Consider the following 14,802-nt stretch of genomic DNA (forward strand, 5'->3'; position numbering starts at 1 on the left):
ACCTAACATGGAGTCAGATTTGTCTTTTTCGATTATGTATATGTATATATATTATTTTATTGAAGTCGAGTCAGTTTACAATGTTGTGTCAATTTCTGGTGTACAGCACGATGCTTCAGCTACACAGGAACATACACATATTCGTTTTCATAATCTTTTTCACCATAGGTGACTACAAGATATTGAATACAGTTCCCTGTGCTATACGTCATTCAGTTTTATGGATGCTTTACTATTTTAGGAAATGCGATCATTTTACTAAAACGCTCAGTTCACAGTCAAAGGTGTTATACACCAAACTCTAACACCCTGAAGACCACACGCTAAGGCATCTCCTGCCACCTCGATTCCATGAGAATCAGGAACTAGCAGGGCGAGGTGTGGCCAAACACAGACGTCGTGATCATTTAGAAGCTTTTGTGCTTATGAATAAGTTTATAGGAAAAGCTTATTTTTTTAAATCCATGTGTTTCTAAGACCAAAGCAACGCCATGTGTGCCACCACGGTACACACATCTTTGTGGAGTAATTTCACTTTTGTTTTCAACATAATCATAGGCCCTCTTTCAGCATTTTTACTGCTTTATATTTAAAAGACATAATGGATTACACGGGCCGTGAGAGCAGGCACATTACAGGCTGACAAACAGGGTGCCGGCTAAAAGGAAAGCGACTGGAGAAAATAAATATCACAGAGTCGAGATGATGAAAAGAAATTGACATGAAAAATGTATTCCATCTATTTTACATGATGGAATCAGGTGTGCTGAAAATTGACACGTTTATGCTGGGGAATCAGCAAGTCAGGGTATAATGGCGGGAGGACCCACGTTCGACAGAGGCGGGGCTTTCTACATTCAGTCTGGGCAACGAAATATTCACACATTCAGACACACAATGCCAGACGTAACATCACAGGCATCAGATGATTGTTATCAGTATTTCACAGACTGGACCGTTTTTATGATAAAATTTGGGGCTCTTGTCTAACTAGCTAGCTATTAGGGACATATTTTTGGCTCTCTTAAAGTTTTTACAATCAGTTCGGTGAGCTGTAAAGCACACACCTTGTTATAAAGATGGAAAACCACAGTTTTTGAAATTGTTACACGAATAGTGGTTACTTGCTAAATTGGACTTCCAAAGAGGTAAAATTTAATTTGCTCTAAAAACAGTTCTTGAATAAGTGTTTGAATACCGTCAGTCTAAAACAGAGCTGTCAAATAACAGCCTACCACTCATATTTTGTTTAGTCTGTATTGTCTTAAATTTGATTGGTTGTCAACATTTTAAAATGTAGAGATTTCACGCTGAAACCCACATTTCCGGCTTCTCTCACAAAAGCCCTCAGTTGGGCAGAGTGAGCCTGTGATTCTACGTGGCTCTTGTGAGCTGCAGTTAAGCGTCAGCCTCCCCCTTTAGACTAGCTTGCCCCCCTCGGTTTTGCCCCTGTCCCCTTCCCACCCATCCCCTACTTTGAATGGGAATATTGATTTATTTTTAGCACCTTAGACCATTAAGTTTGGGGCCCCAGATCTAGTTCTGAATCAGCTCTTCACAGCCGTACCTTTCTGCCGTGGTGAGAGTCAATGCCATTTATTTCTCAAGTCAGGGAACGGTGGGAAAAGGAGCATCTGGAAGGGAGAAGGGGTGGACGCCTTCATCCATAATGAAGGAATGGATGCGTCTGGAGTTCAGCCCTAGATCCGGGCTGGGGTGCAGATCTGCAGTAATTGGTCCGCAGAGTAGAAGAGTTCACTCGTGGGTTGTGTGCAGCCAGAAAGCACCAGAAAGCCCCTGCCAGAGAGAGAGAGGCAGAGGGGGAACTCAGAAAGGAGGTGGAGGCGTGATGGAGAGGAGGACCAGAACTCGGCTACCACATCACAGAAGACGGGAGAGAGGACGTTACAGGAAGGAAGGGGCTGTCCGCAGTATCAAGCGGCCTGAAACTCCATGAATGAATAAGATCTGCTGTGAACGTGACATTTTTGACTGAGACGAAAGCAAACACAGCTCATCATCTTAGCATCTTAATCTGACAGTTTGCTCTTCTCACAGTAGCTGCGCATCTACAGCTGTGAAGCGATTTAATGCAAAATGCCAACGCTTTCGGCGGCAGAGCATTTCAAAAACAATCTCCAAATCCAGAATTATCTGTGAACCTTAAAAGTTCATCATTTGTAGATCCTTAGCAACTCATCTGCCAGATTGGCAGTGTCTTGCCAAAGAGCAGATCATAGAGCGAGGTGATTTCATCTAATCTGTCATTTCACAGCTGAGGGAGCCCAAGTCAGTGGTTCCCAAGGCCACACAGCTGCCTACCCTGGCGACAGACCCCACGCTGCCCTTGGGGACAGCTTGGCACATGCAGGTGCAAAATCGGGTGCGGACCATTCCACGTCAGTGGGCACCCCAGCTGTCCGTGGGGGACCAGGTGATGCTTGCAGCTCCGACCTCCACAGTTCTCCAGGCAGATGTGATTTCTCCTGCCATAGCAAGTAAGACATCTGGACTTGGAAGGGCACGTGTGGCCCTGCTCACTGCCACTGTCACCGAGTCACCAGTGTGTCTTTAGCCAGGAGCCCAGCGATGGGACAGTAACAGTAACATTACTGTTATTTTAACAGTGCAATTGCATTTGGGTGCCCTCGTTTATGGAGTGGTTCCTGAACTAGAGGAGAGTGACAAAGAATTCTCTCTCTCCTAGTGACACAGAATGGGGAAAGACCTTGGGGTTTCAGTGACAGCTTGACCTGGTTTAGAATCAGTCTCTGCCACTGGCTGCATGTGGGGCCCCAGCTAGATACTGCCGTCAGAACTTCAGGCTCCTTGTCTCCAAGATGGAGAGAAAACCGTAACCGTCTTCTCGGGATCGTTGAACGGAATTGATAAGACACTGTGCGTTTATTGCCTGTTGATGGACACAGCGTGTCTTGATCTAGTTTGTCAGGGAGTCTAGTCTCTGGATCCATCATGGCCAATTCCCCTAATCCCCAGGCTTCACTGAGCCTAGCTATGGCCCTTAGACGTGTCCTCAGTCGCTTCATTTCTACATTATAGATAAAAGCTTCCTACCAAACCAACAGGGACCTGGAAAGAGCTTTTAATTGTCAGTAAATGCGCAGAAGCTTATGATTTGGTCAAAAACAAGTACATAGAGGCAGATTCGCTAGACATCAGTATTTCCGGGAAGTAGTTTTGCGATGATTCATTCAGTGACACCTGCTAGACTTTGACAAGTGAAATCTGATTGTTTATGACTCCTAAACTTCGGGTTAAAGATTCAGCAATGTCCATGACTTACTCACTCTGAGGGAACACTATTGTATAATTGGGTTAAGATACATAAATTGAAGGATACAATTAAGACCTCTCTAATCATCAGAATGCTAACTTAATTAGAGCGAATTAATTAGAGCGAATCTATTTGAGTATTTTTTGCCTCTTCATTTCACATTCCAATGTTAAAATAATATTTAATACCTTAAAACCCTCTTCAGGATGATCAACGTTTAAAAATAGCCATTCCTTTGACTCTGTTGCAAGCAGCCCTTAATAAAACTGCTGAAACATGAAATAAATGTGCAATTAAAATTATGAAAATAGAATTGAATAAGTACAGTAGGCATAATACGCTCATAGTTTGCAAAACTAGCCTTCTTATTAATTAGAATTTTAATAAATCATATTATCATACCGTGCTGCACCATGCTATTCCTATACCTAGAATTCACTCAGCAACTTCAATCATAATGAAACTAGAGTACGTTCATGCATTCAAATTTCAACAAATAAAGAGATGGTAACTCAGAGCAAACTTAAAACTAAAAATTCCCTAAAATGGCATCTTTGACCCACCACCTAGAGACTGGTGCCTGAGGACATATATTCTCTTCCATACTTTTTGGTTGCTTCACTTGGGTGAGGTTAGAGATTATGATCTGTATCAAACTGATTTTTTTTTTTTTATTTTTTGAGGCTTCTTCTGCGACCTATCCCTGCTCAATGTTTGTAAATATTCCAAGTGTGGACATAAATAAGTGTATTTTTGTTGTGACTAAGGTTCATTCTATCTATCATCTATCTAGAGATAGAAAATATTCTATATATATATATATAGAGAGAGAGAATATCATTATATAGATATCTGTATATATAGAGAGAGGTTTTGTATATATGTATTACAGATAAATATGTGTAATATTTAATTTTATATTATATTAATATACAGTGGTAACAGTTCCCATAGAACCAGGCAAAACAAGGACACAATTCTGATATGTGCAAGTTTCAGTTCATAGGGTACCTCACAAAGCAAGGATTCTCTCCCTCCCCCTGAGGCACATGTATGTGTGTGAATTTAATTTCAATCATATCAATTCAATAATATATTGTATATTTGAATTTTTTGTCTCTTCCTTTTTTTTGAATGGAGTGTATGAAAATTACTATCAAAAAATTTAATTTTAATTTTAATTTGTCTTTCTCTATATTTGTTTCCATTTTAGACTTTTCAGATTTGATGCTGAATATTACATGGATGAATGTTCATGATGCTCATATCTTTTCCTGTACAGTTTCTTACAGTTTATTACTACAGATCTGCCTGTGTTCCTTGTTCTACTCTTTGCCTTGAATTCTACCTTTTTTTTTAACCATTCAAGACTGTTAGTCTCTTAGCTTTCTTCTGCTTCATGTTTGCTTGAGCTACCTTTTTCTTTTCTTTACTTTCAATTTTTGTCTTTTTTTTAAACATCTTTCTTTGTGTGTGCTTTTTTTATTCTGGTCTGGGAGTCTCTGACTTTTAATTGGCTAGAATAGCACATTTACATTTATTGTACTTACTGTTTTATTGGGACTTGTTTTTGCCATCTTTCTTCAGATTATTTATTGCATTTTCTTTTTGTTTCTTTGTGCTTTCCTTTTCTGCTTTCCATTAGATCTGTTGAATTAAAGGTTATCCATTTTTCCATTGTTCTTTCACTGACTGCTTTTAATCATAGACCAGTAGTTCTCAATCAAGGGTAATTTTGCCCCCCAGTGGACATCTGGTAATGTCTGAAGACACTTTTGGATGTCTCATTATAAGGGATGCTTCTGGCATCTGCTAGTAAGTAGCCAGAGATGCCACCAAACAGCCTATAATGCACAAAACAGCCCCACCACAACAAAGATAACAGAGTTATCCAGCCCAAAACATCAGTAGTGCCAAGGCTGAGAAACCCTGGCTAGACCACCATATTTGCCACCATTGAGTTTTTTAACCTTATCACTATCTCTTTTTGCAACCAACTAGTAGTTCATCCAACAAAATTTCATATTCCTTTGATCTTTCAGGACCCTCTTTTTCCAGATATGGACACTTTTCCTTTTATTCTCAATATGCCTTGGTCTTTTTGTATATTTTCCAACTTTGTTTCTGGGACAGTTTCTCAATCAGCTGGAAGCTGATTCTCTTCTAGCTTCCTATTCCATTTTTCACCAGAACTCACACATTCTGGCAGGATAAGTGCAGTGATGGATGAAAGCATGAACACTATAGCCGTGTGAATAGCACTCGCATCCTACACATTAGTTTCAGTGGATTTCAGTTATCGCTCCATGGAACAATGGTTCTATGGTTAAATAAGGATGGGAAAGTCTGCCTACATTGCCCCACTTTTAGAGACTCACAGTACATATTAAAGGTTTGAGTAAGCAACCCGCTTTACTCGGTTTAACACAGCATTTCTTGAGCAAGATTCCCTCTTTTATTTCCCAGTATTTGTCTGTCAGGTGTGCCAGTTTGGGGAACCACATAGTAGGAGTTATAGGAAATTATACGGTAAGTACAGAAACCCAGCCCTTGCTCTTAAGAAACATCTAATGTGCACAGCCTTGAAATGTAATGTTTTAGGATGAAGGCTGAATTGTCTCTCTGGCTAGCCACCTGCACACAGAAACTCCCAGAATGCTTCCTTATGGACATCTACTCTTGAGGAACTGAAGCTTTTCTTTTATGCCAAGCACTTGATGAGAATACTTGTGGTCAGGGAAACAATCTGAGGGAAAAGCCACAAAAAAAGAGAGTGACATTGATTAAAGGGCCCTGCCTTTTATCCTTAGATTCCCTTCCTAGTACAAGAGAACAGAGCTTCTACATCCTTGGCTTAGTAGAGTGAAAGGCAAGTAGATCTCTCCAGATCTGACCTACTAGTTAGTAAACCCCTAGTCTAGCAATAGTGAGAGAATCCTTGGAGATTTTTCTGAGATTGGTTAAGGCATGAATTCCTCTGGGAAGTGAAATCCACGTTGTATTTTTTTCTGGTGGGCTTAGGTAATGGATCAATTCTCCTTTTAATTGATTCTATGCTCCCTTGCCCATTCTGTTCTCAACAGCAATAATCTTTGCTGTACACTCTTCTATTATAGATCGAAAGTACTGTTGAAAGCATAGTATAGTTTCCATGTTGAAGACAAAGTACGATAAATACATCCCTGGTTTCTTAGATGTGCTTGTTTCTGGAAGCTTCACTATGACGTTCCGACTCAAAATTTTAATAATGTGCAGAGATCTTTTCTCTGTTATAAACTGAGGAGCAGGAGGTAGGATTCTACATACTAGAAGAAATAAATATCATCTAGCAAATATATTTTTTGGAGAAATTTAATACATCTCTCTATATTCTGTACAAAACGAATAATGAGAAAAACTTAAATAGTCCTGGCTTAAGCTAATGTTTCAGGTTATTACCAATGGTTTTGCTCATTAAGTAGCATGGAGCTTTGCCATAGAGAGCCCTATTTTTAGCCCAGACTATAAACAGAAACAGCTGCTCATTAGATGTCTGACACTGTTCTGAGACCACTACCTGTATTATTTCATTTATTCCTCACAAGAGGCTTTGAGGTTAAAATTAATATTATCCCCATTTTTTTGTCTTTTTACCATCTTTATTTTTACTTTTTTAAATTAAACTATAGTCAGTTTACAATGTTGTGTTGTTTCTGGTCTACAACATAGTTATACATACATATATATATTCCTTTTCATTTTATTTTTTATTATAGGTTATTACAAGATATTGAATGTAGTTCCCTGTGCTATACAGTAGGACTTTGTTGTTTATCCATTTTATATATAGTAGTTCGTATCTGCAAATTCCGAACTCCTCTATCCCTCCTCTCCTTTTCCCCTCAGTAACCATAAGTTTGTTTTCTATGTCTAAGTCTGTTTCTGTTTTGTAAATAAGTTCATTTGGCTCATTTTTTGGATTCCACATATAAGTGATATCTTGTGATATTTGTCTCTTTCTAACTGACTTCACTTAGTATGGCAATATTAACCCCATTGTGCAGTGAGGAAGACACAGGATTTAAGTACAGTCCCTAAGATCGCATAGCTAGTCATGATAGCCTAACCTTCTTGCCTCAAGGCAGCTGCAGATATCCTTGTAGTCACACAGACATTGCTCCCACAAAATCTTCTACCATGACAAAGAATGCAGCAAAAAGATCCTCAGAGTAGGTAGCCAGGGGGTCCCCATCCCTCAGTGTAGTGGAAAGCACATCTTGGCTCCCATCACCTATACCAGTCCTCTTCCTTCAATGCCTTCCTTCAGTGTAGAATCTGGTCCCCAAAAATGACATTTCCCAGACTCCGGTGCAACCATGTTCCAGATGCAAACTTGGGTCCCTTCCTTAGATGCACCTTAGGTGCAGGACTGGGAAGGTGGAAGTCAACTGTTAGGTTCCTCCTGCTGTTTAGCCTGTGGCTGCCCGAGCGTGGCTCTGAGAAATTAAGCTTTACTATCACAGTGCCCTAGCATCCCCTCCCTCCCCTCGTGGGTGTCACAGGCAGCCTTGTGGTGGTGGCAGGGACCTACCCACTCAGCTTGCCACTGGCTGGTCACTCTCTTTAGGGGTAAAGACACAGTGACTTCAGGCAGTGCAGCAGCCTCCTGCTGTCCAGATCACAGCTACTGTCTGGGGTTCTTGTCCTCAGCGGGTCCTCTCTGAGTGAGGCAGAATCAGCACCTTGGAGAGCCACAGTTATTCTGGGGCTGTTCCCAGAGCCCCAGCCTAGAGTCCATTATTCTAAAACCTGATTCTCTGCATTAAATCCCCTTCTGCATAAAACATCTAGTCTGATTCTGTTTTCCTGCCTCTGACCCTGAAAATACACTTTGATTCCCAAGCAAAGGCTAGTAACTTTTGTAACAATTGTCAGTAAACGCCTTTGGGGAAAGAGTTGCTTGACCTCTCAGCACAGATGGTCCAGGCAAGAATACAGACTATTCTGTTTTCTTGTACAATATTTGCTAATAAGTGTTATTATTGCTGTAAGGGAATGGGGATACTTATCAGGACCAAATGGCATTCTCTTAAAATGTGTTTGAACCTATACATTGAAATGCATCTTGTTCTCTTTAAAATGCATGTTATTTTGCGATTCTCTTCACTCTTTTCTGATTCTTCCCACCTACTCACCCTTATCTTTTTCTCATTTGGTTTCTTGATATTTAACACATTCTTATACCTCCTATCTTCTAATGAAACTGCACTTTCTTGAATAGATCCCCAAATCTATTAGAAACTTCTTGAAGACATAGACCCTGTCTTGTTCAGCACTGTATCCCCAGGGTTTAGCACAGTGACTAGAGTGGAGTAAGTACTCGGTACACACTGACCTAGTGCATGAATGAACACCACCCTTTCTAGGTGCTATTATATATGGATAACTGACCATGACTATTAAAGCAAATATCCTTGTGATGAGAACAGATTAATTCAGGGAAATACCTCTCCTTGGAGAATTGCCATAATAAGGCAAATTTCTATCTGGGTATGAGACTCGTTATATCTGTACTAAAGACCCAGGGAGCTAGGAAAATATTATGCCTTTTTTGCAGAAATGAGGCAATTACTGTAAAAGACGTATTATGCAATCATCTTAGGAACCCAAACAGGGCTGTGAACACACACTGTGATTATAAAGACAGACAAATTTTGCAAACAAGTGATTTTCCAACATATACAAACAGTCCTTGCCGTTAATGAGGCAGGGACAGTGTGGCTTTGCCTGACCGTCTTTGCCAAAGAAGAGGCAGCCGAAAATGTGGAATCACCTTAGCAGGTCATCAGCACATTTACCATTATCTCATGTAATCCTCCTCCATGAAGTCCTGGTTATCACCACCCCCATCTCGCACATGAGGACCTGTGACTATAGAAATGAGACTGTTGGTAAATAGCACATATGTCCTTAGAGCTGGGTCCTTTAGCCACAAACCCTGCCTTCCTTCACCTCATCCCATTTTCCCAGTCCAGCCAGATTCAGGATGTGAATTTCAGGGCATCTCAGTTGCCAAAAGGGCAACCATGACCTAGCCACTCTCTGCAGAGCTGGGGCTCTGGGGCCAGCCCTCGGGAGCCCCTGAGTTCTGGTTGTTTCTCCAGACACTGTAGTGGATTTGAACTCTCAAAACATGGTTTCTCCACAGCTTCAGATTCACCTAGTTCAGATAGTTACTTTCTGGTGAAGTGGAAACTGCAAGGGCCTTAGGGAAGATTGAGGTAAAATTAATATCCCTATCTTCTTCTGTGCTGAGAACAAGAGGTCTGGAACCAACAAGGAGGTAGCTAGCTCTGTCTTCGTGGATCTGGTGTCTCCAAGGATGCTGCCTTGCTCTCTCCAGTTTTAAGAGGGACATTGATGGGTTGCAATTGATGAGCAGAGGAAGGGCAGAAGAGGAAAAGTGTGCATCCCCCAACTAGCTCCGTTCAGTGCCTCCATGGGGCAGGCTCTCCCCCTCTGGGGCCTTAGACACCATGTGGTATCTCCACCCTCCACACGCACCCCCGCCATCTCCACCTTCATGGTTCCTTCTCCTCCTCCCAGTCTCCCCTGACCATCCCCCTGTTGTTCTCCTTCCTTGTAACTAACTCCCTGTCAGAGTACCCTGTTCCTTTCCTTCCTATCCCCTATTACAAGTTGTAATAATGCACTTGTTTCTTTACTTAGTGTTTAAAGGCTGTGTCTTCAGTTGTTTGTAAGTTTTAGTTCAGAATGATTTTGCCCAACACCCTGGCTGCTGCCCCTTTCCTAGCATGGCAGATGACCATCCAACCAGATCAGACTGGATCTCAGTAAGTATCTGTTGGACAAAGAGATGAATGCATGACTGTGTAAAGGATGGATGGATAAATTCATGGATGAGTTCCAAATGTTGGATGACGATAGTGCCCAGGCTGGAGCAGAGATGACATAGGATAAGGCCCAGAAAGTGTTATTGGATGTTTTCTAGTTTATGCCTTACTCTTAGACCCAAACGGGGACCAGTTAATGAAAGCTTTAGGAGGAAGATTTTTATACCAAGATTCCGCACATTTAAGAGCTATTCAAAAGTGAAATGAACTGGCACAGGAGCAATTATTTCTCTGTTTCTGGAGGGTGTTCAAGAACCAACTAGAAGATCACTTGCCAGGAATGTTGAGAAATGGGGAAGAGACTCCTGTATTAAAAAGAGGTTGGTTTAAAAAAAAATAAATTTCTTCTGTATAACACAGGAAGCTATATTCAATATCTTATAATAACCTTTAATGAAAAAGGAATATATGTATGTTCCTTGGGTGGGACATTATGCTGTACACCAGACGCTGACACATTGTAACTGACTGTACTTCAATTTAAAAAATAAGGCAAAAAGTTTTTTAAATAAAAATAAGAAGGGGTTGGTCCAGATGGTACCTGAGGATGCCTCTCTCTCTCTGATTCTATGATTCCAGGTGCATTTTCTTCTGCTGAGCTGGAGGTGGCATGAATATCCTTTGCTCTTTTACTTTTTTTTTTTCCTAATTTTCTAAATATGCTGTTATCTGATGGGTTTCTCTACTCTGCTTTCTTTCTTTCCTGGGAATACAGATGAGGTCTTGTCGGAAAACTTCCTGGACTATAAGAACCGTGGAGTTAACGGTTCTCATCGGGGCCAGATCATCTGGAAGATTGATGCCAGCTCTTACTTTGTGGAACGTGAGTACATTTCCCAATCCTGTTGCTCAGGATGAAGCAGAATTCAACAGCTTTGTTCTTTGCTGTGTTGCATCGCCTGCACTTAGAAATGCACCCTGTGTAAACTATTCAACATAACTGCCTCAAATAACAAACCATTCAACGTAACTGTCTCCATCAGCAGTATGAAGACACACTTTAAATATCATTAGAAAGATATTATAAAATTAGCTCTGTGAAAGATATAAAATGCTGTCAAATTTGGGTGGAAGTGTATTTCAACTTGGTGAAGTTGCAATGTCCTAGAGTAGACAAATGGCTTACCAGATCATACTCAAAGCAACTAAAAGTTGAGCACTTAAGGAAAAAAGGACTTTTTTCCCACGTGCAGACCTAAGAAGATCCCACTCCACAATATACCTGTTGGACTAGCAATAACTCAGTGCTTTGGGAAAATAGATAAAAGTGAAATTGGAAGGTAGATATGTCCATTTTGCACACACATCAAATGAATGGACAATATACTAAGAATGTGCAAATGTAACATAATTTGTCAAAAAGTGAAAATTTATTGAGACAAAGCTTAATTGGGTTTGAAAATGATTAGAATATTGACTCAGGGCACACACAGATATCAGATAAATTAAAATGCTATGATGAATTATCACTTTAGGAGTCTGCATGCATTAAACCTGTATATAATATGCTATATGAATTTATATTTTTTGTGAAATAATTTACATTTTGAAAAACGTACTATAGAACAAGAGCCGAATAAGGAATAGGAGGAGATTGGATGTACAGAATGTTCTAATATGGCTACCAAAGCATATTACATCAGAGCATCAAATATCCTCTTGCTATAATAGACAAATGCAGCATCCAGGCCATTATCCGGAAGATTAGAGACGTTTTTGTTGCAAATCAAAAATAAGGCTCTTCACAGTCTCTAGGTAGTAATAAACACATTAATCCAATTGGTAAATTATACCTCATTAAAATAAAAATCTTTTTATGAATTTTGAAGAGCAGCCAGGTTTAAAATCTTGAAGTGCAACAGAAGGTCCTTCTACCTGGGGGTTACATGAAAATAATAAAAATAAATGAGGTTTTGTTTTATTTTTTCCATTTTTCTCTTCATTTTCTTCTTTTTGTGATTTCCTTTTATGAGAGTGGAGATACATCAGTGATTACCTGAAATCTATTCTAATAGCACGTTGCTTTTGGAGTTACGATTCAGTTAAGAATTAGGAAATTGTTGTTGATTTAGATGATTTTTTTAAAGGTCTGATTAAGTCAGACTTTGAAAGTGCCATCAAATTAGGAATATTCCAAACAAATATTTTCTGCACTCTCCAAGGAGTTACATGCATGATAAACTACAAAAGGAGATAAATCCTGAATCATTTCCTATTCTCTGCTATAATGTCTCCCTAGAGGGCTATTTGACTGCAGTAATCATTGCTGTTATATGAGAACTGCAGAGATACAAATTTGAACACCAACAAAAGAAATAACTGGTGAAATTTTAGCTTTACCTATCCTGACAAAATCTTAGAATGGTGTATTGTTATAGTAACTCTAATGCTATTTTTTAACTTGCGCGGGTGGGTTCAGCGTGTAGGTCTCCAGTTTTCAGAAGGAGTTATCTCAGTCCTTGTTGACTGCATGCTCCCATCAGATGTCCTTCAAAATGGGGGCTTGGGTTGCCTAGAAACAATGAGGAGAGAAACACAAAGTTTAGATCTCTGGCCCAGATCTGTTATGTGCACCTCCAGTTCATTGTTGGTTCCCATCAGTAGCCTGGAAGGACCACTGATGACAGCCAAAAGAGTTTCTCCCAAAGGGACCTCCTTTCTCCACCTACCCTCGGGTCCAGTCATGTTGTGATCATGGTCAAGATCATGGTCAAGCTGCCTTCTCACAGCCGCCTAGGCATAAACCAGAACTCTGCAGTCATTTTGACTGCTCTGCTTTGCCTTGGTTTCCTGCCCGCTCAGGACCACCGGTCACCAGGTCCAGCCTCACCTCCAGCTCAGTCCCTCCTGGTCAACCCCTTCCCAGTCTCTGCCCTGGCTTCCAGATTCACACCCTGATTGCTGCCTTCTCTGATGTCATCATTCCCTGCATTTGTCAGAAGGACGTCCGTTCTTCAAATCCCTTCTCCGCACACCACTTCCATATCCTTTTCTATCACATCCTCCCAAATTAAAAAAGAAACACGGTGGCCCCTGATGACACAACTGCAGCAAATCTAAGCCCTCGTCCTGCTGTGAGTTTTTAACAACACCCCTTGAGCGTGGCAAGGTGAAATGTCCACAGGTTGGGGGCAGGATTTGCCTCCTCTCTCCATGCTGCAGCACGTGGCTTCCAAGTGAGAGGCACGTGGGCTCAACGTCCACTCGGTGTGGCCCTAGGACTCTTGAGATTCTGTTCCTTCATCTATAAAATGAAGTTCATGGATGAGCCCCACCAGGTGACCCCATGAAGACAGAGAGCACACGTGCAGGGCCAATGGGGTGTCTGGTGCAGCCAGGGGTGAGAAGGCTCCGAATTAGGAATGGCAGTGCTACCCGAGAGAGAGCAGAGCAGAACGTACACTCTGCGTGGTGTTTCTCTTCTGGGAATGGGTGTGGTGGAGTCTGGGTGACAACTCTGAATTCAGTGGCTTTATTCTGAAAGTTTCCTGGGGGGGGGGGGGGATATTCTTTGCAGCCAAAGTTGGAGATGGAAGGGCGCTAAAGGAAAAGTGGGGATCAAGAGAACTAGTTGCTCCCCCTCGTTAGCATTTCTGGTCCATGCTTTCTGCTCTCCAGCAATGAGGCAGAGCCAGGATAAGCCTGCTGGAGTCAGTAAGTTCCCCTGATCTGTGATTAAACGCAGGGATCTCGTCAGATCAACCATCCAGGTGGTTTAGGTGACTCACTGTTACAGCCTTGCTTTTGAATCTGGACACATCTCCACTAGGACTGCTCTGTTTTTAGAACCGGTCTGGCTAAGAACCACACCGTGGGCTGCCGTCTTCCATCACCGTTGTGTTCCTCCCCAGGAGGTGTTTCCATGTGTGCGATAATAAACACCTGAGTCGTAGGCTCTAAGAAAGTGGAAATGTGTAACATAATCTGATGACGATGATACTGCTTCGCAGGTGTTCCTTTAGGAGCAAGTGTGGCTCCATGTGAATATTTGCATGACGATGGGCATTTTATTTATGTCATCTTAGCATATAATCCGTGGAAGCTGTGGCTACTCCAGTGTTCATCCAGTTTCATACTGTCCTAAAGGGAAACCCTGGTCAAAATTGTACTCTACGACAATCCTAAAGTCATTTCCCTATCGTTTATGCTCTTAATTATAATTTCTTCAATCTTGAGAAAAGAATATATAGTTCACGGCAGTTCTAAAATGCATGCCTCTCTGCACCTGTGTCCTTTCACTACGCAACTCCCCTGGTGTTCCTTCCCCCACCTTTAATTTCTCTATCACCCTGGTTGGAGCTCACACTCATGCTGGTCTTCTTCCCTTCCTTATTTCCTGTACATTTTGATGTAAAAGCCTAAATGAAGTAATCTGTCCAGAGAGAAAGCTCCTGGAATGGTAGAAGAAGGAATGCAAGCCACCATATACACAATTACTCACTCTTTAGCAGACCAGAGTGAAATGGTTGGAAATATTCATGCCATAATGATGTCTGGGCTGCCGGAGGCCGACCTTGGGGTGCAGTGGTTCTGACTGAACGAGGCTAATGAGATAGTAGGAGAGTGGCAGTGGGAGGGCAGGGCTCCAGGTGGGAAGACAGGACATAGGAGTGA

The 14,802-nt window shown here is 41.4% G+C and overlaps 1 protein-coding gene across 4 annotated transcripts in view; it reads left to right on the plus strand.

Annotated features, from left to right (window-relative positions):
* The window catches only part of HECW1 (HECT, C2 and WW domain containing E3 ubiquitin protein ligase 1), a 321,611-nt gene that overhangs the window by 153,313 nt on the left and 153,496 nt on the right, over window positions 1-14,802 (plus strand). For all 4 annotated transcript variants that reach the window (XM_064487726.1, XM_031454627.2, XM_031454628.2 and 1 more), the window contains exon 3: window positions 10,904-11,011. In XM_064487726.1, coding sequence (XP_064343796.1) covers window positions 10,904-11,011 — 108 coding nt within the window. The remainder of the gene's footprint in view (window positions 1-10,903; window positions 11,012-14,802) is intronic.

The sequence above is a fragment of the Camelus dromedarius genome, chromosome 7 (assembly GCF_036321535.1).
Source record: "Camelus dromedarius isolate mCamDro1 chromosome 7, mCamDro1.pat, whole genome shotgun sequence".
Taxonomy (NCBI): domain Eukaryota; kingdom Metazoa; phylum Chordata; class Mammalia; order Artiodactyla; family Camelidae; genus Camelus; species Camelus dromedarius.